The sequence below is a fragment of the Neomonachus schauinslandi genome, chromosome 6, assembly GCF_002201575.2.
Source record: "Neomonachus schauinslandi chromosome 6, ASM220157v2, whole genome shotgun sequence".
Taxonomy (NCBI): domain Eukaryota; kingdom Metazoa; phylum Chordata; class Mammalia; order Carnivora; family Phocidae; genus Neomonachus; species Neomonachus schauinslandi.
In genome coordinates this window covers 56,534,006-56,557,095 of record NC_058408.1, presented here as the reverse complement: position 1 = coordinate 56,557,095, position 23,090 = coordinate 56,534,006, and the positions used below count along the sequence as shown (strand labels likewise).

At 42.0% G+C, this 23,090-nt stretch overlaps 1 protein-coding gene across 2 annotated transcripts; it reads right to left on the bottom strand.

Moving 5' to 3' along the window:
- Window positions 1-1,078: 1,078 nt before the first annotated feature.
- SLC19A2 (solute carrier family 19 member 2) lies at window positions 1,079-19,680 on the bottom strand. Of its 2 annotated transcripts, XM_021682651.2 has the most exons (6): window positions 19,331-19,680; window positions 12,640-13,227; window positions 5,191-5,413; window positions 3,884-4,076; window positions 3,379-3,520; window positions 1,079-1,380 (listed from the first exon to the last, which is right to left on the bottom strand). In XM_021682651.2, the coding sequence occupies exons 1-6, from the start codon at window positions 19,532-19,534 to the stop codon at window positions 1,252-1,254; spliced, it is 1,479 nt and encodes a 492-aa protein (XP_021538326.1). In that variant the 5' UTR covers window positions 19,535-19,680; the 3' UTR covers window positions 1,079-1,251. The 2 variants fall into 2 exon arrangements, with proteins under 2 accessions (XP_021538326.1, XP_044772344.1); XM_044916409.1 differs by lacking the exon at window positions 12,640-13,227.
- Between the last annotated feature and the right edge of the window lie 3,410 nt (window positions 19,681-23,090).

Below are 23,090 nucleotides of genomic sequence, written 5' to 3'. Positions count from 1 at the left end.
CCTGTCCCACTGAAATAATTAAAAAGAGGCTCAGTTTGTGAAAAGGCCTTCTAATAATCCAACAAATCTAACTCCTAATGACATCTATATCTTGGATAAGAAGGACAAATAATATATAAGCTATAAATAGGGATGAAGATATTAAAAAAAAGACTTCCATTTTATTTTGGAAATAAAAGGAAACACGAATACAATATGGGCTAGTTGCATCTTTAGCTCATATATTAACTTTTCATCATAGAATTAAAAGTCCTTCATACTGAAGACTAAAAGACAGGCAAAACATACCTTAAGTGTTCTGATTAGGTCTCTTCATTTAGATTATTAGCAAGCCTCAAAACTTGCCTTATTTTCTAACTAAATGAGCTTCTCTGGGAAGCATATGAATAAAGCAAAAGTATATTTCTAAAGATAATCTACATAAATACAAAATTGTCAAGGTGGAAACAGAACATTCATACAATGAATTTTTAAAAATAACTGAAAATTAGAAATGACACACATTCCTAATACAACAGAACACCAAACCAGAGCAAATATTGCCAGTGATAAGAACAACTTTCTTCTGTAGAAACACAAATGCACATGAGGAACACAGAAATAAGAATTAAGTTGAACAGAGGCAGGTGCTGTTAGAACCTATTTCTCTTCTGACCTGTAATATCCCATGGCCCCTGGGAAGCCCTGGTCCCACCAGGCCAAGCCCCTGGCTGATCAGATACAGGGAAGTAACTTGACCTATGAAACACCATAGTCACTTGCTATCAAGTATAAACGCCATGTGGGACACCTGGGTGGCTCAGTCGGTTAAGCGTCTGCCTTCGGCTCAGGTCATGATCCCAGCGTCCTGGGATCAAGTCCCACATCCGGCTCCTTGCTGAGCAAGAAGCCTGCTTCTCCCTCTGCCTACCTCTGTCTCTCTCTGATAAATAAATAAAATCTTGAAAAAAAAAAAAAGTATAAACGCCATGTGGTGCTTGAGTGCTCTTATTACTTGGTTTTCAAAATCAAGTTCAAGCAGAACAAAGTAATCCTTAAAACAGCTTTCACAAATAATCCACGAGATAAACTTCACCTCTGGCTCCTCTAAACAGTATTGTTACTCTAGGAACACAGAGTATAGTCAGTTGGCTGCTTTGAAGCCTTAAAAAGCACATTCATAAATATACGTCTACATATTAAAACATTAAATACATCCAGGCACAGTTGCTGTGCAGTTTTTGCTATAAGCAGCAGCTTATCAGCCGTGTATTATGACGTAGATACTTGAGAACTCAATTCTGCATCTTCTTGCTTTCTACATGTCTTCATAACACTAACTGTACCATTAGCCAGGAAAACCACAGCGATGAGTGCAAAATACCCAGCGTAGATCAGGAACTAAAGGGGATGGGGAAAGAAGTAATGTAGAGAATTACCAATTAGAAGATGAGATGTTTTATTTTATATATGTGAACATATCCTATAATTAAAGGTATATTCAGTTTCTCAGCAAGCCTTCACAAAACACTGTATGCTTATACAACCTGCCAGGTGCTGACAATAAAACGAGGTAGCACAGCCTGGTGGGACGAAAGCCTGACCGCCTCAGTGCGGCTTCTGACTCCATCCCTTACTAGCTGTGTGACCCTCACTGAGATACTTCATCTCTGAGCCTCGACTTCATTTACAAAATGGAACTCACAACACTCCCTACTTTACAGGGTTGCTTGGAAGTGATGAGATCATGTATATAAGTGTTTATTAGCACACAATGCTAAGGCTGCTAATACTACTGGTTTTGTTTTTTTTTTTTCTTATTTTTGTTGCTGTTATTGTTACAAATGAATCATGGTCTCTTGCCCCCAAATTGGTAGGTTAAGTGTGACTAGCAGGCCAAATTCTGAAGATAAAGAACTTCTGTTCTTCCCCAGACAAGGGCAGTAGAAAGTCAACTATATTCCATTACGGGATTTCCTTTTACTTTTCATACGGATCTTCTCTAGGCTAATATTTGAATGTGACTATATAGTTTATCAGCATCTTCATCATGATCATCATCTTCTTAAAAGAACTTATGAAATAACTATCAGCTGGCTCATGAGTGCCATATGGGTGCCACTGTAAGTCTTCAAGCCAGGTTCTTTAAAATTTGGATACATTTTCCTATAGGAAACCTGTTGATTAATTATGGCAGTTAAGAGTTTCAGCAGAGCCTACACAATTCGAGAATTATTAATTTTTAAACCCACTATTTCTATAGCAGGATGATAAGCACTTAGTTTCTCTCCTACCCTCCATTCCAAATCTAAGCACCTAACCCTTGAGAGGTCTTCTCAAGGTGTTCACTGCTGGTAGTAATTGGGGAACATACAGAAAGTAATAAGCTCCCACTCCTCTGCTCCCCCCGCCCACCTTTTTGAGGCAGTATGATCCAGTGAGGGATGATTAGGCTTTAGAATTAGAAGCTGGTTTAAATCCCAGCTTTGCCACATCATTACTGACCGTGCAACCTTAAACAACACTTTACATTACGTAACATCTCTCGGACTCATTCTCTCGATGTCCAAGCCTGACAACAACCTTGCAAAACGCTATACAGAGTACCTGGCACACAGAAAGCACTCGGTGCCCATCAGCTACTATGATTATCATTTCTGTTAGATCTCTTTAGTAAAAACAAAGTTAATTACTGCTACCATGTTGGGCCTTTGTATAGTAAGAAAACTAATATCTAAGTATGGAGGGAGTCATCTAGGCTGGGATGGGGGTGGGGTAGGCACTTTTTGATTCAATTGCCCATTTTGCCAGAGTACAGAGCAAGCCCCACCTACAAACTCACAACGCACGAAGCATATACGACTGTACGCTTCCTGAATGAACACAAGTATCCACAATGTCACAGTGTGCAGCTGTCTCCTCGAGGGGTCACTTGTTAAGAATCTCCATGCTATTCAGCAGCAGCAAGTCACTACCCTGGTATTTGGGTGGGTGGTATTTTCGATAAAGAAGGGAGGAGACATACAGTACTGTGAGATGGAGCAGAGCATCTCAAACACGGGATACAGTGTTCCACGCACAGAATTAAAAATGGAAGGAAATACTGGACGAGGAAGCAGAAAAGCTCAGCCTGGAAGGAACCAACATTACTTCTTGGCTCTACTGGGCTGTTTAGTAATGTTCAGCTCAGAAGTGTTCTAGGTCCCCATCAAAAAGATGATGGTCCCAACATCCTCCAGGGAGAAAAGAACTAAGGATGGGGGTTGACTAAAGGAAGGAGGGAACACTTCTACTTTTTATTTTATATCTGTCTACACTGTTTGAATTTGCTTTCATGAAGATCCACTCGGTCACCCTGATCGAGTGATAACATCTTGAGTGTCGAAACAGAAATCTTACCTGAGTGGTGATGTCTAAGCCAAGGCCACTGGAATCCACCACAATGAGGGTGAGCAGTGTCTGCAGGGCCAGAGCACTGAAGGTGTTCACACCAAACACCAGGGCATAGCGCTCCATGCTGAGGTTAGCAGCAATCTGAAAACTTAAAACAATCCACAAAAGAAGAATGAATAGATAAGAATCACTTCCGAGGTGGTTAAGATTTCTACTTCAGTTGTGAAGAGTAGCCCCTTCTTTCTATTGTCACTTCCCTTGCCAACCAGGTGAAAAGCATGTTGTTGCTAAGCGGTGTAAAGCTCATGCAAACTTCCGAACAGAGTAGGAATATACGAACAAGGAAATAAATGAGCCTTACCTAAGCGCTTCCTCAGGAGAAAAACATATAATACAATGCTTCCTCCTGTTTGCCTCTTTTAACTAGAAATTTCAATTGGTTTGTAAAGAAACCAAAAAAGTTTATCCTGTCACAACTTTTCCGAATGCTTCTTTGACTCAAAATACATACGTTGCTATAGTGATGAGTAACATGTAGATGATTCTGAAGACCACATAGGATGTGTAGCACACCCAGATGTTGCACACAGTATCCATGATATACACGGAGGCAGCAATCAGCAGGGAAAACAGAGACAGCGTCATCTCCCCCCACGTTGACCAGGATATTTTTATGTAACCCACTGCAAACACGGCAACAGCACCTACAAAACAAGACAGAGAAAACCGATCCAGTTACTTTGCTAAATAAGTGCTCTTTTAATGAATTAAAAATTCAACTTAGATTATTAAATTTTTAAAACCTTGCAACTTATAAATAGGGTAGCTCAAGATTAGGGAGTGCCTTGAAAGTCAGGCAGAGAATTTTGGACTTGATGGAATAAATAACATGGAGCCACACTGAGAGACAAGGAGAGACTGAATGAGAGCAACTGATAATGAGATGGAAAAGGAGGACACAGACCCAGGGATGCTGCTGAGGAAAAGCCACTGAGGCTGGCGCAAGGCAGGAGTCAAAAACAGCCACTGCTTCCAGCTCAACAATGTGGCTGGAGGGATCACCCCCTCTCCTAACTGAGGAACTGTTTAGAACATGGCAAAAGGGCATCTCTGCTCTTTGGTAACATGACGAGGCTGATAATGATAGCTAAAATGTGCAGAGTGCTTTCTAAGTGCCAGACACAGTTGTAAGTGTTTATAGAGATCATGGGATCTCTTCTAAAAATCTTAAGAAGTAGGTCAACAAATTAGAAAGGGGCGATAGAATACAATGGTCAAGGACACAGGCTCTGAGTTCAAATCCTGACTTTACTACTTACCATCTATCTGATCTTGGGCAGGTTATCAACCTATCCGTCCGTGTTTCCTTAACTGTAAAATACGGATAGCAACTGTACGTGTCTCAGGCATTTTGTGGGGACTGAGTTAATACACGTAAGTCCTTAGAATAGCACTTACTGCATATTAACACTCAACATATAGTAGCCATTGCTATAAACTACTGTATATTGCCATTCAAAGTTTCACATCAAGTGGCAAAAGCACCTTATAAATACAGAGATAATGGAAACCTGAATAAGAAGACAATTTTGAAAATCATTTACATTAAGGCTTCCCTAAAGGACATAAAGAATTCAAGTTTGTTAATCATGCTCATCCACGACTTGAGCGCTGCTACATTTCTTCCTAAATTACAAAATCAGAACTCAAAATAAAGAAACCATTCCTTGGGGTCACTTCAAATTTAGGAGGGGAGGGGAAATCTGATTAATGTTGACCAAACCACCAGAGGGAGAACCACCGCCCCGCCCTGCTTACCCAGGAGGGTCGACACGGCCTCCACACCACCATTGTAGACAGCATCATTGCGAGAGGGCATCACCTTCTCCCACAGGCCCTGTGTGTAGTTCACCACCTGGAAATAGCCACAGGTGGAGAGGGCCCACCACACAGACCAGCAGAGCAGAGGGCGAGAGGAGTAGCACATCAAGAAGTCATTCCACAGGACCTTCAGCACAAGGAGACGGTCTGGCTTGGGTTCCTACAGAGGAAAAGGGGAAGAAAGCTCAAATACTAGGAAGGCAACCACAGAAAACAACTGTTAGAGACTTCATGTTCTATTTGACACACATTTTTCTTTGTCCTTGTGAAAACCAACTGCTTATTTATTTTTATGCATACAAACGGCATGGAGGCATACTCCATTTTATTGTGCTTCCCTTTACTGCACTTTGCAAATATGTGTTTTTAACTAATGGAAGGTTTATGGCAACTCTGTGTCGAGCAAGTCTATCAAGAGCCAGGTTTCCCACGGTGTTTCACATCGTGTCTTTCTGTCCCATTTTGATAATTCTCACAATATTTCAAACTTTTTCATTATTGTATTTTTTGTAGTGATCTGTGATCAGTGGTCTCTGATGTTACTACTGTAATTGTTTTGGGGTGCCATGAATAGTACCCACATAAGACGGCCAACTTAATCAGTAAATGTGTGTGTTCTGTCTACCCTACCAACTGGCCATTCTCCCTCTATTTCCCTCTTTTCAGGCCTCCCTATTCCCTGAGGCACAGCAACATTGAGATTAGGCCAATTAATAACCCTAAAATGGCCTCTAACAGTACCTTCTGCTATGCTTTTGTTCTATTTCCTTTGCCTAGAATGTTCTTCACTATTCTTCTATTCAAATCTTATCTGACTCCCAAAGTCTATCTCAAACACCAGGTCTTGCAGGGCATGAGAACCTCCAGATGTGAACACAGATAGGTATAGTTGGTATAGTTGGGTGTTTGCAAGGCCAAGTTACAATACCATGCATTTCTCAGCCCTGCTGTGCACAGAGGGGGACTAGTTTGTAGCCAAAACAACAGCTAGGATAGAAAAATTTCCGAGCGTAAGTTTGCTTCTTTTATTAAGTGCTTCTGAAGGACACAATCCCAATACTAACTCTTGCTACAAACAACAAACATTTTCATGACGAAAAGGAGACTATCATTATCTCCTCAGCTGTTGATATTCCATTATCCGAAACACAGTAAAAACATACAGAGTGAGACTTAAGTGATGGGAACAAGTAATGTACATTTGGTTTCAAGAAAAAAAGACAAAAACAAAATATGGATCAGGGAAGAATTGGTACTACTGAGACAGGTTTGCAATTTAGCAACAGTGAAGTTCTCGCCAAACATAAAATGCTTCTAGGACACTCTCTCTCCTGCTCCGGCCTGTTGTACACTTACTCTGCTCCCAGATCAGTCATTCTTGCCTTGGCCTGGTATCTCACCGAGCCCTCATTCCTAAACCAGAAAGTAGGGCATTAACCACCGGTTAAGAGTTGACCTGTCTGGGGCACCTGGGTGGCTCAGTCAAGCATCAGCCTTCGGCTCAGGTCATGATCCCGGGGTCCTGGGATTGAGCCCCGCATCGGGCTCCCTGCTCCGCGGGAAGCCTGCTTCTCCCTGTCCCACTCCCCCTGCTTGTGTTCCCTCTCTTGTTGTCTCTGTCAAATAAATAAATAAAAATCTTGCAAAAAAAAAAAAAAAAAGAGTTGACCTGTCTTTGGCTACTGTTTTGGGGAGAGTACACTTATCTGAAGTTCAAGGGCACTAAGCTATAACAGGGAAGGGCACAACCATGTATGGCTACACACTCTCTCGCCTCATCCCAACTCAGACACATCCATTGGCCGGGGTGTGACTGGAGATATCCAGAGGGAATGGTTTGTGACAAGGAAAAGGCAGACTATGTCCTTCATGTGAGTCTCTATACAATTCTGGCTTTGTGCTTGGGGCCAGCCTGGAGGGAAAGGGGGCCCACTGTCCCAACACAGACCTCCCACCAGTTACTGTCACCATTACCATTTCTTTAGATTCTGAAAGCTATTTTAACATGAAAAGACATAGGAAGATAAGTATCACATACCATGGAGCAAAAAACCCCATGCAGTTATGAAACTCCATGTAGACTATAATTTCATGTACTATAAAATGTATACTTATGAATACATACTTATGTATATATGAAAAGAGATGTTTAGGAAGGTCACTAAACTATTAATAGTTTATTAATACAATCTACTATTGTGGTGCTAGCAGATCAGATGATTCTGACTTCTTTTTATGTAGTTTTCTTTTACTGTTTAATTAAAAAATGAAGTATAAATCTTTTTATAAAATCAGATTTTTTCCTATTAAGATGATATATTTATTACCTATATATTTTATCTATAGTGACTCTTGAAATTAAGTAAATAAAGGCCATTTTCTCCCTAAAATGCGAGGATAATCTCAGTGGAATGAGAACCAAGCAATGCTCCGTAGATGCCTACTCACACCATCCCTAAACTCAACTCCTACTCATTTATCACAATGGGCATCTAGCTTCAGATTTCACTTCAAGAATGGGTTCTGACTCTATAAACAAAACAAAACAACAAAAACAACAACAAAAAACCTTGTAAAAATTATTTCTCTTCACCAAGGAACAGGAGTCTCTAATACAGTGGTTTCTGAAGTCAACTGGATCTGGGTTTGAATTTTGACCGTGCTACTTTCTATGTGCCTTTGGGTGAGTTATCTGATGTAAGCTTCCGTTCCCTCAACTGTACGAGGGGGACAGTGATACCTACATCACAGAGTTTTTATAAGGATTAAACGAGCTAATCAATCTAAGATTCTTAGCACAGTATCCAAGTACCCAGGTCAAAATAAATGGGAGCTGAGGTGATAATGATGATAAAGAACAGCAGGAGTATACCTGCCTACACGCAGATGGAAAAAATTTCTAAATCTTAGGCTTTTTACTATAAAATGGAAATTAATGTTTATTTCAACAGGCTTTTGGAAGAACTAAATGGGTGTTACTCAGTATGTAGCAAGTGCTCACTAAATGCTGATTTCCTTTGTACTCTATCATGACCCATTGATACAATCAACGAATATTTACGAGTGCCCATACTGCGTGGTTGGCGATAGATTCTGGGGATACAGCAGAAAAGTCCCTGCCCTCATTAAACTGACATTTTGGTAAGGGAGATAGACGATAAACACACACACATGAGAGTTTACAGTAGGAATGATACTATGAAGAAAAGAAAGCAGGTAATGGGCTGGCAAGGGACCGTGGTAGAGAAAAGGAAGGACAATGAGAGTGTCGAAAGGCTTTCTGAAAAGCTCATGTCTGAGTTGATATCTAAGTGAAATATGGAACCAGCCATGAAAATCTGAATGAAGGGCAGTCCTGACTGAGAATCTGCGGGCTGAAGTTCCGAAGTGGGAATAAGTTTGATGTGTTTCAGCCAGGTCCATGTGGAGCAGAGCCGCGAAATAAGGCCAGATTGTAGGGGGTCTCAAGGCCACAATGCGAGTTTTGGATTTTCTTCTACATACCATAGGAAACTATGTGGGGGTGAGGGATAAGATAAGTAGGGTTTAATGCCTAAACTGTGAAGATTTAAGTCAAGGGCAGGTGACTGCAATTAAACCACTTCTATGATATTATGTGTTCCTAACTATACGGGTGACTGGACAGGAAAGGACAAGGTGTTTGTGTCATGCCTGGCAATCTGAAGAAAAATGTACCTTCAGATCAATCAGCTTGTAAAACTCAGTATTCTAGAGCTAAGGAAAGTTTAGTGATCATCTGGTTTAACATTCTACGTTTAAGAGTAGCCTCAGTTAAAGACTTAGTGGCAGAATTAGTACTGGATTCTAGTGACACCTTTCATAAAGTTCAGAAGACCAAGGGGAACCAATTCAAAGTGAAAGATTATTTGCAGCCTCACAATAACTATCTGCAGTGAAGGCACAAAGCTGTTCTTGATTACTCATGTCTAATGATAAAGATGATAACAGAAATGAATATATATTGATTACCTACTACAAATACTCACTTGAGACCCTTACATTGCCTCTAAATTTAACACTCGAAATAACCCTGTGAGGTAAACAGAAGAATGAGAAAGAAACTAAAGTCTCAAAGAATTAAGTAACTTGCCCAAGATCACCCTGTTGGTAAGTACTAGAATGCTGGTTTGATCTTCAAAATCCACTATGGTGTGCTGCTAGAAATTATAGTAAGTACAAAGTGGAAACATTAATGTTGCTACACTCAAACACACACATACACAAAGAATGCTTACTCATCGTAAAGGGTATCAGTCTACAAATAAAAGTATAGCTAACAGGTATTGTTTATTAAGTATTAATTGTGTGTCAGGCCCTGTGCTAAAGAAGTGGCTTAATTTCTATCATTTCTAATGGATGAGCAATTGAAAATAAACCAGGTCCAATTATAGGCCAAGCACAGAAGGAATCCCGTTTCCTATTTAGGAAAGAGAACACCTGGCCTTGCTGGGATGTTGACATACTCTGCCCCACAGCAATAGGCTCATTCTGAAAAGAACTCACAAATACTGTAAGGTAACTTGTGGAAGGGGCTGTCACTTTGACTCCTACTTCATTTTCCCTTTCCATAAAGTCAAGATCAAACTACCCACCCACCTACCTACTCTTCTTTACTATATTTACCACAATTATGATTTACAGTTCGGTTATGGGCTTTGTCAACTTAATATGGCGTGGCGATCCCCAATATCCATATTCTGACTTCCTTCAAGCTTGTCAAGAGAAACAGCACTATTTTAGCCCTATACAGCTGCCAAGGATATGATGGAACTGACTTGCTTCTAACTTTTACCACACTGTAGCCAACATGATGGTTCTGACCATGTTGTCGCCCCAGTGAAAGGCTTTATGCAGCCAAAGTACAGATCAAAGTGGACCTCATATATGCTCTTTAATGATGTTACAGAGTCTATCAGCGCAATTCGGCACAAGCCACTAATCCCTGTTCCCAATCCTTATCTCTAAAATGAGGTTGATGGCATCTGATGTCCCTTGTAACTTTAAGATATTCTGACAGTCCTACGGCCTGTGGTTAGAATCACTTCAAACTCTAAAATTTCATAATTCTTCAGCATGTCAAGTACTGACATTTTGCATATGTATAAACAGCAAATGTCAAGCTGGTCTAAGACAGAGTTTTTAAAATGGTCAGTTACAACTCATTAACAGGTAATAAAATCAATGTAGTGGGCAGTGATCTGCATTGTAAAAAATGAAATGAATAAAACAAATAATATACGATATGTTAAATTTAAGTTAAAAAATTAAAACTAAAATAAAACTGCAAAGTTTTTACCAAACAAATGAATTCATCAAACTATTGATAAAGTATTGTGCTGTAAAACCTCTGCTTCAGTTATATAGAAAATATATACACACCTACAAGTGGAACTTGTTCCTATGTAAGATGTGTTTCTTACTCATGTTCAAAATGGTTTAAAATTTACTGGTCTATACAAATCTTTAGAAGTATGGCCAATGTTAATATTTAAAATATATATATAGATAGGTATTATGCATATGTATATACATATTAATTTTAGTAGTCATTTTAACACATTTGAAACAGAATTTTAAAAGGGTCCTTATTCTTTTTCTCTACTATATAAGATCAAATGATTATAACTCTTTCCCTCCTCCATCAACCCTTTGTTGACTTGCCAACATCACTTAACAAACTATGAAGGAATCAGCATTGCATTCCTACTTAATCCTGGGAATTTGATTGATGCTGCTACAGGTGCCCTAGTAATCAAAGTGAGTTTCATGACCAGAGTCACCTAGGCTCAAGCTCTTTGGGATGATAATCTAAGTTTCAACTAGTAACCACAAGTGAAGAGCGGGGGTAGGTGTCAGAGAGTAATTAGATGCCACATGGAAACAATTTGAGTTAACTCCAGGTGGGGAGCCGAAAACCACTCATGTGGGTCCTCTACTCTCATTCAGACTACAAGGCTTATAGAGCTCAGTTTTGTTTTTTTTTTTAAGATTTTATTTATTCACGAGAGATAGAGAGAGAGAGGCAGAGGCAGAGGGAGAAGCAGGCTCCCCGCGGAGCAGGGAGCCCGATGCGGGACTCGATCCCAGGACCCTGGGATCATGACCTGAGCTGAAGGCAGACGCTTAACCGACTGAGCCACCCAGGCGTCCCGATATAGAGCTCAGTTTTATGACTGACAGAGCCCACCAGCAGAGTGAGAATGTTAACAGGTTATTTCCAAACATGCCCCATGAAAGCGAAGATTAATTCAGTATGGTTGGAATGAACCTTGCCCCTCACAGCTTATAACCTGTTGGAAAGATAAAAAGCTTTTATAGAGAAAGGTGAATGACTGGGGGAAGCAATTAATCTTCCTGGCTAGCCAGAACGTATGGATGGATTCTTCTTTTTTTTTTTTAAAGATTTTATTTATTTATTTGACAGAGAAAGACACAGCGAGAGAGGGAACACAAACGGGGAGTGGGAGAGGGAGAAGCAGACTCCCTGCCGAGCAGGGAGCCCAATGCGGGACTCAATCCAGGGACTCCAGGATCATGACCTGAGCCGAAGGCAGTCGCCCAACCAACTGAGCCACCCAGGCGCCCTGGATGGATTATTCTAATGCCATACCTAAGAGACAATTTCATAGTCACACTTTCAATATGTATTCCATCATCATCTTAAATTTTCCTCTTGTGATTATCTTCCTCTGTATTATTCATTACTATCCCACTGTGGGGAAGTGTCAATTGAAAATATAGATATCGGGGCGCCTGGGTGGCTCAGTTGGTTGGGCGACTGCCTTCGGCTCAGGTCATGATCCTGGAGTCCCGGGATCGAGTCCCGCATCGGGCTCCCTGCTCGGCAGGGAGTCTGCTTCTCCCTCTGACCCTCCTCCCTCTCATGCTTTCTGTCTCTCATTCTCTCTCTCTCAAATAAATAAATAAAATCTTTAAAAAAAAAAAAAAAAAAAAAAGAAAATATAGATATCACTGCCAGCACAGAAGAGGAAGTTAAGTTTCTAACCTTAAATACTTCGGGTTTCAATTCAGAAAACTAGAAGTAGATATTCATCATTTATTGGAATCATTTCATCTATTCATTTAGCAATATTTTCTGAGTGCTTTCTTTATATACCAAGTACTGAGCATCTCTGTCACAAGAAATACAATGTTGTGTAGTCTGACTCTGGAGATCATTCACTCCAAATATATTTGTCATCCCTTATATAAATCAGCCTTACCTTTAATCAATGAATGAACCAATGGACCAACTCCAGATAAAAACCTGAACAGATGAGTACAAGGTCTAGAAAGAGGGGGTGTGTCCTGTCTGTTTTGTCACCACTGCTCTAGCAACCACAAGACATTTAAGGCTAAACTTACCAGCTCCTCCTTATTCAGAGGGATTTTTGACTCAATGTCCTCCCACCCAGGAAGGTGGTTAGAAGCTGAGGTGTTGGTTACAATGCCGCCATTTTGTGCCTTGATGCCATTCATTCTCTGGCAAGTGGAAGGAACATGGTGAAAGAAAAGGCTCTTCTGTGGCATAGGCAGAAACCAGGCCACAGCAAAAGCCACAGAAACACAGGTAAGAGAGATGACATTCAGACTGAACAGGGACCAGCCTGCCACGGAGACGAGGATTTGCCCCAGGACAGAGCCCACAGTAAAGCCCACCAAGGTGGCACTCCGACAGTAACTTGTGACTTTCTGGTACATGTTGAGGTCTACCACGCTGTAGATATAGGAGTAATAGGCAATTTCAGTGGCTGTGGCGATGCCATAGAAGAATTCTAAGAACTGAATGGCCAGCAGTCCTTGGGCGTAGAGCAGCATGAACCATGTAACAATAAGGCTGAGTCCCTGCAGCAGAACGACAGGCTTATAACGGAGGTAGTCTGTGGCAAGGAACACAGGGAACAGCAGCACCAGGTAAGAGTAAGTCCATACTGGATAAATTTCATTTAAGACCTAAAAGAAAAAGAAAATTTAAAACCCATTAGTGGTATCAACAGACCTGGAATATTCATAACAATTTATTCTTATAAAACAACCTACCAATACCTCTAATAAATCATCCTTATCAACCAAAGAGATCTCAACAACAATTCTGATAATTGTTTGGCATATACTTTCCCATTTTCACCCCATCATCTTTTTCTGAAAATCCTCCCCCTTCATCAAGGCCTAGCTGGAAGCCGTCCTCGTCCCGGCAGACTTTGCTGAGCTGACAGTGTTCGGGGAGCAACCCTCGGAGCTCCCCTGACCTTTGTGTGTGCCCATCCCCCCAGGTCCCACGCAGCACTGCTTCCTAACCGAGGTTGCACATCTCCCACGGAGCTTTAAAAAATGCGATGCCTAGCCAACAACCTCCCAGGAGACTTTTGTCCGAGCCAGAGCTGAGGACCACTGCCTTAGAGGGCAGACTCCTGAGGGCTGACTCGCCGTCCAACGCTGACCTGCACAGCCTAGCAACCAGCAAGCTGTGTGCAGGGTACTTGGCTCAATAACTGTTTTGGAAACAGGTTTAAGTGTTTGGGAATCATCATCGATTCTCCCTTCTAGCCACAGAATAGGGAGCCTTGATCCTACCGTCTGATTAGGTTTCTCTGATTTTAAGTTTTATTGCTTGGGGGGAACAGATAAAGAGGATAGTTCTGTCCTAGTCTTGACAGAATAATTATCTGTGGATGATAGGATTATAGGCAACTTTGATGTCCTTCTTTTTGCTTGTCTATAATATGAAAAGGATAGAAGTTTTTGTTTTTAATGGATTTTTAAAATTGGAAGAAAGTAGAAATAATCTCTAAAATAAGCTCTCCGCCATACAGACCCCACTGGGATTTCACCCCCAACATTCGATGTGTTATTATCGACAAGTTCCCTTTAGGTTTCGTCTCCATTATCAGTAAAAGAAACATAAACCCTACACCACAGCGTTGCTTGTTGCAAGGATTAAATGAGAGGATACAGGCAAATCACTCCCTCATTGTATGTATTTAGAGGTCAAGACTTGAGGACTGAAGCTGAAACAGACCCTCTGGGACAGTATGAATGAAGTAATTCAACTGACCTGCCATCTCCATTGTTCCAGTATCAATCACTATAGGAGACCCTCTCCTCTTTTATACCTACCATGTCTGGCAAGGTCCTGGGGATGTATATAAATTGGTTTTTAAAATGATCATTTCAAAGTCTAGATCAGTGGCCCTGATTTTTAAGTGCTTTCTGAAAGGCAGTCTTGGTAACAGGCTAAATAATTGGCCATGGAGCATCTAATCCTAGACTCTGACAATCTAAGGCCAAGGGCAACTTTCTTTTTAACTCTCATGTATGCTTCAGTTCACCCAAATGTAAAATGGGCTAACTGTGTTCAGGGTTTAGAGGAACAATAAAGTAAACAGTTATTGTAAAATCTTTTGCTAGTGCAGAGCACAACTACAAAAGCAAAACATAATCTGAAATATATTCCAGACTTGATTCCTTTTTTGATTGGCCAGATATCAAAAGTAATTGGTCTAATAGTCTCACCTTCATAATTTTAGCCTAATTTGTATTCGCATAAATCATTTAGCAATCTCCACTCGATCAGGAAATTTCTTGCACCTGAATATGGGTATGAAAAGAATAATCGTGACCTGTAGAAATGACTGTTATTTCAAAAGTGTGTAAATTTTAGCGACTGATGAACAAAGTGCACTTGGCTGGCACCACCACGGCCTATGACACCTCAGCAGAAAACCAAAGGGGAGAGATTAACTTTGAGATAAAAGCTGTGACTTTTCACAGTGGTGTTCCATTCACGACACCCCACTCTTTTTTTGCCTCTGGTTTTATAGACAGTCTCCTCTAGTTAAGTGTGAAACTGCCTCCTCTAACTCCACACGTTTATTCACCTTCACGTTTTCCCAACACAACAACACAAACCATTAGCCGCCATGCCTTTGCTTTACAAACACTCTCCATCACTTCCTTCCACACCCCACGTTCTCCTGTTCCCACCACACCCTTCAGGACTTCGACTTCTTCACTCCAGCAATATTGTCTGTACCTACGCATGTTCCATACCCTTCAATAACGGCTGTCCCAAAATGATTAACTGCTAGGTTTTCGTTATGGAAATCTCTTCCTTTTAATTATCAACTTAACGTGCTTATGCGTCTTATTCTACTCCTAACACAAAACCACAATTAAGGTAACAAAGATGAGGAAAAGGAACCTGGGCAAACCTGCAATGCCAAGTAGGAATAAAATTAAAGGCAGGTGGAGGGGGAAGAGATGGGTTCTCCTTAACTCATTCTAAATGAGAAACCGGACTTTTCTCCTATGAGAGAGATCAACCCAAGATGAATGTCCCTCTCACAGTGTTATCAGCATTATAATAGCAAAGGTCTACTGAAGCGCCACACACTATGCTAATTGCCTCACCTATCTTACTTCATTTAATCCAAACAATAACCCTAAGAGGTAGATGCTTTTATTACCTCTGTTTTACAAACTGAGGAAACTTGACCTTACAGAAAGGTTAAGTAAGCTACCCCAAGTTATCACAGCCAGCATTGGCAGAGGGAGGATCAGAACCTTGATATTCTGAATCCACCACACTAAAATGCCTCATTTCTTCAATCAGAAAACTGTTGCTGATCATCTACTATGTTCCGGGGCTACTTCTAATGCCGGCAGCAGCTTTTTCAACCTGTATTAAGGTACTTTTATAGGGCATTCACGAAGATTAAGACCACACATTCTCCAGAGCTCAGCCATTGGGTCTCCAAAAGATCCTTTCTTTTTCAATGCTACCACGGACAAACTGTTACACCAAAAAAATGTTTCTTCAATAAATACTTTTAATCCTGAAGGGAAACTTCCCACATGCAAAAATGTACAAATTACAGACTCTTATTGTCCATACCCTGGACAATACCTGCTTATCTGAGGTAAAATCTGCCATGTGAGCAAAGGGAATTGATTTTATCGTAAGGTGCCTTTCACCATTCTTTAGATCAGAACTTGTTTGTGCTTTCTTCTGAGATACAGAAAGTCAGGAGAAAACATGTTCATTTTAAGCTCTAATTCGGATTTAGACTTTATTTTAGAATCCAGTTTCAATTAAACAACTAGTTAATAAACTCTTATTTGCACAATATTTTAAGCTGTGTGGATTACAAAAAATAAAATAAAATAAAACAAATCCTCAGTTCTTCAGGAGTTCTGAACCTAATGAGCAATATATATTCGTACGTTATTGGTAAGAGAGACAGGAAATATGGGGTTACTTCTTTGAGGTGGACCTTGAAGGAGAAGAAAGTTAGAGGCTAACAAACATATGCACAGATGGGTACAGGAAGCTTATTCCAAGCAGAGATCACACTTTGAGTACAGGCTGATAGAAGAGAGACTGGATATGCTGGATTTATGACTAGAAGATTGATGTGGAAGGCATGTGGGCATGTGGAAGATGCAAGGAGAGGAAAGATGTAGCAGGAGATAAGGCTGTTAAGGAAGGTAAGAACCAAATTCTGTAGGACTCTGAATATCAGACAGAATAGGTAGAAAGTTTTTTTTTTTTTAATCATCAAAGAAAGGTAGTGAATGTCTGTCAAATCACATGCTTAAAAAGATGAATAAAAAACTGTTGGAGATACAGAGCTCTACTTTATTAAAAGTTTGGCTTCATCTATTAGAACACAGCCCATTTTTAACCTCTTTAAAACTTAGAAAGTGTGTGTGCCGGGGATGCCTAGGTGGCTCAGTTGGCTAAGCGTCTGCCTTCGGCTCAGGTCATGATAGGGTCCTGGGACCGAGCCCCACATTGGGCTCACTGCTCAGCAGGAAGTCTGCTTCTCCCTCTACCTCTGCCCCTTCCCACCCCCCCACCCGCTTGTGCTCTCCCTCTCTCAAATAAGTAAATAAAATCTTAAACAAAACAAAACAAAACCTTAGAAACTGGTACCTGAAACAGGTAAACATTCTTCCTGAAATCTCAAAATCCTTTGAGCACGCAAAGATAGAGGAAATTCTGTCCTTCTTTTCCTTCTTCTGCCTTTGGACTTGGTTAACAATAGCTCCATTTAAGACGATCTAAGTTGGTCCTTCTAAAGTTTTACAAGTAAATACAAATCTCAACACAAACATCACTGACCATGACCTGACATTCACTTTGCCTAAAAATCATGTTAATATTTTTTATTAACTGTCCACTGGTGAAAGCAAGCATTAGGTCAGAAAGGAGAACAAGTTGTTCTATTTATTTCAGTTATTAGATATTTTAAAAACCCAGGGTTCCGGAGAGGGTGAAGAGAGCCATACTGTGCACGAACCACCAGTATCAGTCAAGGTCCAAGGTCCTCATAGACAAATGACCTCCTTTCTAGACCACCAGATTTCTTTTCAAACTCTGCCCTCACCTGCCTCCAATTTGCAATAACAGAAATTGTGCTATGTGTTTGTTACATAATCAGCAAATATTTATATTTACCAGGTCTAGCACCCTTGTTCTACTCCAGTGCCACTGAACGTATTGCACTCACCCTAGAAAGCTCTCTGATTAGACAGGGCACATGATGACACATGACATAACAACTCCTCTGCCCAGGGCATATGACAAAACAGATCAACTTTCAAATACCAATGTTGGGAGCATGTTTCTCCCCGTGTGCCCCTCTCTCAAGCAAGGTGCACACACTGTGCAGATCACATGGCAGTTCACATGAAACTTTCATTGTAAGCAGCTCAGGAAGTATCATTTCTGCTTCAGTGACTGCACCTCAGAGTCAGTGGCTGTCTCCAGAATCACTCTCTCATATTTACTGCAATAATTTTCTTCTTGCAAAATCATTCTGTTCACAATGTTAAAAAATGTAACCAGTGTTAAAATTCAAATAGGTAACGAGTAACGTGACTGTGCTTTGCGGGGTGGTCCTTAAGACCGAGAAATAGAAGATCTAAAGTTGGGTAAACGCCAATGATATTTGCTGGAGTAAGACAATATAAGAAATTCAAATGAAGCCCTCCATCTAGGATTCAACACTGACTTTCAATTCCCTGCTGTGTCCTTGAAAACGGAGCAGCAAAGCACCAACAAACTGGACTGTGAGTAATTATATCCTGCTCTGACCTGTTACGCAGGGATAGTGAGTTGCTACTCAAAGAGGTGATTACTAACCACAGGAAGAAGAGTAAAGTTTAAATGGGAGGGAAGGGAAGGGAGGGAAGGTAGGCATATGAAAAAACAGCTATTCAGCGCCCACTCAGCTTTCACCCTTTGTAGTGTTCTAGAAAGGAATACCAGACCTCCGATTTCACGCCTGTAGCTGAGAAGCAAAACTAACATCTGTGAACCAACAATTCACCATGCAAGAAAAACTATAATTAAGTGCCAATTATGTGATACCATCTCAGTATCTGCTTTTATCCCAGGAGGTAGGGCATGAGGGGGTACAGCAAGTCCTTGAACAAAGCCTCACCTAATTAATAATCAAAACAAATTAAGATGATGGATTTTTGTTTGTTGTTCTGTTCTGTCCTTATTTGAGTACATCCAACCTGTCGAAGGTAAACAAAGTAAGGTATGGGAAGAAAGAGGGAGCAGCGGGGAGAGGGAAGATTCTTTCAAAAAGCAGGGGTTACTTAGCACCTGGTTCCCTACTTTCAGTCAACAAACATTTACTAACCCTTTCCCACGCCCAAAGTACAACTTGCCGTTTTCACTTTTTTCTCCAAATACCCCGCTGCGCCCCCTCCCGCCGCCCAGCCGGAACTGCTGGGCCAATCCGAGCACAGTGCAGGGCAGCAGCATCGGCACTCCGCCTGAAGCGCACGCGTGCTGGGGCTCCTGACGCGTGTTCCGAGCCCTTCACAGAAGACTTGCCCCATACAGCCAACAGACGCCCGGAAACCTGCACAGAGTAGTGCAGCGTCAGCACCGAGCCGCCTTCCGACTGCGAAAAGGCAGAGCTCCCTGCCCAGAAAGCGTCCGGAGGCTCGAGCGCCCTTTTCACTCGCTCCTCTCCTGAACCGCCTCCCCAGCGCCCGCTCTCCGCCGTGCCCGCCGCCGGGCCGCCTCCGCGCCTACCTCCCTCTCCGTCAGGTTCTTGTCGGGCCCCAGCAAGTAGGGGGTCAGGAAGGGCTCGGACGGCCTGAGGCTGGCGAAGAAGCCGTAGGCGCACAGCAGCGCAGTGGGTAAGAACCAGCATTCGCGGGGCACGCGGGCCGTGCGCCGGAGCACGGTGGCAGCCGCCGCCGCCGCCCGCCGGGACCCCGGGCCGGGCACATCCATTCGGGATGCGGAGGGCGGGGACCCGGCCCGACCCCTCTCCTCTCCCTCTCCTCCTCCGCCCGCCTCAGTGAGGCTCTAGCGCTGCCGCGGCGCGGAAACGTGGAATCGCGAGCGGCGCCCTTCGCAGCGGAGCCAGGTCGCGCAGGGCTAACTGCCGCCTCCGCGGGCAGCCCTCCAGTTTTCCCCGCTGCGGACGCCTCGCGTGTTACCGCCCGAATGCGAGACCCACCCCCCCAGGACCGCCCCCCAGCCACCGCCCCCGCGCGCGCAGCCAATCGCAGCGGACGCCTAGAATTTGGCTTCTCTCCCATTGGTCGCTGACTCAGAGGATGCGAATGGGCGCGGGCTGAGCGCGAGTCCGCTGACGTCCGCCGACCTGCAGGGCTTGGGCTGAAGACATGGAGGACTCCGGTTGCGGAGCCGCGTTTGTTGCGGCGGTGCGCGCCAGTCAGGCGGAGCGCCTTGCGCGCTCGCTCCGGTCAGCTCGGTGTTCCTCCCCGAGGGCCTAGTCCCCGCCGAAAGGAATGCGCTGTTCCACATACTCACTCTCTCCCGCTCTTAGTCACCATCCCTCCGGAGTTTATTCAGACTGCTCACGAGAGACTGGCTGAGCTGCCAAGGCTCGGGCAAGATTTAACCTTGGGGTGGGGGAATGCCAGACTTTTCCTCCCTCAGCTCTCGTGTCTTAAGTTGCATTCATCTGCCAGTAAAAAGACACTAGAAGCCCAGGATCTAAGCACCCGGGGCGTTTACCAACAGAAGAAAGTGGATAAAACATTTAGAGAATGAACGAGTGCAGTGGAGTCCTAATGAAAGGGCTTTAGCTTTATCTCATTACTTTTTTCAAGCAGGACACCAAGAAGGCAAACATAACTGTAGCTATGGCCTGTGTTTAAAAGGAAAGTGGCAAATCCTGAGTCACTAAAGCAATCAAGAAATATCGATCTCTTTATTAAAAACAAAACAAAACAAAACAAAAAAGAGGTCTTGGCATAGTTTTCAAGGGCAAAGCATGACAAGAATACCCTGTGCTTTCTCTCATCTCTCTCTAAGCCTCTTTCTGCCTGACTCAGCCTGACTCTGTCCCAATCATTCCACTGCAGACCGAGCTGCACCATTTAAAGCAATTTTTTCCCTCTGTAGTATTTGCAAAGTAGCAGATTCTTTCAGAAGTTCACAGAACCAAGTATTTGGACTCTCTGTTTTGCTTTAATATGTTACCACACATCTAGCTCAATTTTCCTCCTGTGATAGCAAGTAACTTTTTTTTTTTTTTTGCAAGCAGATACATCAGCCACAAAAATGAATCTACCGGATGCAGCAACCTGCCAGTAAAGGAAAAGATTTGTTTTTAAGGCTGCACAAGTGAATGCACCAAAATATGGGTTGATTAATCTAAAGAAATGCGGTTGACGTTATTTACGTCTACCAGTGGGCCTCGAAGTGTGATCCAGAAAATCCTAGGGGTCCCTGGGACCTTTTTAGAGCTCCAGGAGGTCAAACTACTTTCATAATAATACTAAGACTTTATTTCCTTTATTTAATAATAAGCCTTACTTTTCCACTCTAGAGGCTACCTGATATGTGATGACATCATCACTCTAAAGGCTAAGAGAATGTGGGCTTGCATGTTTATGTGTTTAATAAACTTTCCGGATTTAATTTCTGATATGGTAACGATCAATAGGAATAAGCCACAAAAACAAGAAGTCTTTAGGATCCTAAATAACAGGAATCTTGAGACCAAAAAGCGAGAACATCTAATCTACATAATACAATTATCTAGTTCCTAAACTGTAGCCGTAGTATTTACCTCTCATCATGACGCCAGAGAGAACACCAGTGGTCCTCTTGGCAATTACTTTGTACATTCAGTGCTTTAGCAGAAGAGAAGAAGGAAAGAGAAAGAAAGAGCAGAGGCCTCAGAAAGAGAAGTCTACCTGTTAAGAACAGCTTTCTGTCCCTTCCCTGAGGCTGAGAGACCTGAACTGTGTTAATCTGTAAGTCACTGGTTCTGAAAATTTCCCTGGTATAAATCCTTAGGCACCTCAAATCCTCTTTGAAATGTTGGGCATTAACAAATAATAATTGTTCTCAATTGGGCAGAAAATGTTTTCATTATTTTTCTCTAAGAGAGTATGCTAGGCATACTCTAAGAATGACCCCCAGTGACCCTTGCCCTTGTATAATCCCTACCCCTTTGAGTGTGGGGTGGAACCCGTGAATTTGATGAGATAATGCACCTGCGACACATTATACGGCAACATGAGATTATCCAGGTGGACCCAATCTAATCACAAGAGCCCTTTAAAAGCAGAGAATTTTCTCCAGATGGTAGCAGAAGAGAAAGAGATATTTGAAGAGAAAGATTGATGTGCTGCTGCTGGAGGGGGCTATGTGCCAAGGATGTGGGCTCCCCATAGTAGTTGAGATTGACTCTTGGTTGACAGCCAGCGAGAATTGGGGATTTCAGTCTTTCGGTCACAAGTAACTGAATTCTGCTAACAACCTAAAAGAGCTGAGAAGTAGATTCTTCTTCAGAGCCTCCAGCCTGTCCAACACCTTAATTTCTGCCTGTGAAACTCTAGGTAGGGAACACACCCAAGCCCACCTGGACTTCTGATGTATAGAACCATGAACTAAATTGTTGTTGTAATTTTTAAAAAAATAATAAAAATTTTAAAAGTTGTAATTTTTTAAGCTACTAAATTTGCGGTAATTTGTTATGCAGCAATAGGAAAGGAATACAGAGGCAAATAGAATATATTTTTTAAATCAGGGTAGTAGTCACATAATATAAGATTATCCATTAACTCTCTGTATGTACAACTCAGTGGCATTAGTCCATTCGCATTGTTGTGTAACCAGCATTGCTACATAGTTCTAAGACATTTCGCCACTCCAAAAGGAAACTTGTAGCCATTAAGCAATTGCTTTCTCTTCTTCCCTTCCCCCAGCCCCTGGGGAACACTAAATGTGCTTTCTGTTTCTATGGATTTACCTATTCTGGATGTTTCATACAAAGGGAATCATACAGTATGTGACCTTTTTGTATCTAGTTTCTTTCATTTAGCATAATAATTTTAAGGCTCATCAACATTGTAGCAAAGAATCAGTACTTCATCTCTTTTTATGGCTGAAACATATCCCATCTTATGTGTATAACACATTTTGTTTCTCCATGCTTCAATCGATGGACATTTTGGGTTGTTTCTTCTTTTTGGCTATTGTGAATAGTGCTGCTATGAACATGAGTGGGCAAGTGTTTGTTTGAATACTGGTTTTCAGTTATTTTGGGTGCAGAGGAGTGGAATTGCCAGTTCTTTTCATAATTCTGTTTAACTATTTGAGGAACTGCTGAACTGTTTTCTGCGGAGCCTGTACCAGTTAGTGTTTCCACCGGCAATGTACAAGGGTTCCAGTTTCTCCACATCCTTGCCAACACTTGTAGTTTTCCTTTTTTTTTTTTTTTTAAATATGTATCCTAAGGGGTGTGAAGTGGTATCCCATTGTGATTTTCATCTGCATTTCCCTGATGACTAATGCTGTTGAGCAC

Bases quoted from the DNA above. Each gene is read 5' to 3' on its own strand.
- SLC19A2 (XM_021682651.2), bottom strand. From the start codon at position 19,534: ATGGATGTGCCCGGCCCGGGGTCCCGGCGGGCGGCGGCGGCGGCTGCC. The intron at 5,414-12,639 runs GTAAGTTTAGCC...TTTCCTCTGTAG, and splicing joins CTCTGAATAAGGAGGAGCTG to GAACCCAAGCCAGACCGTCT. The intron at 1,381-3,378 runs GTAAGATTTCTG...CATCCCCTTTAG, and splicing joins GCTTAGACATCACCACTCAG to TTCCTGATCTACGCTGGGTA.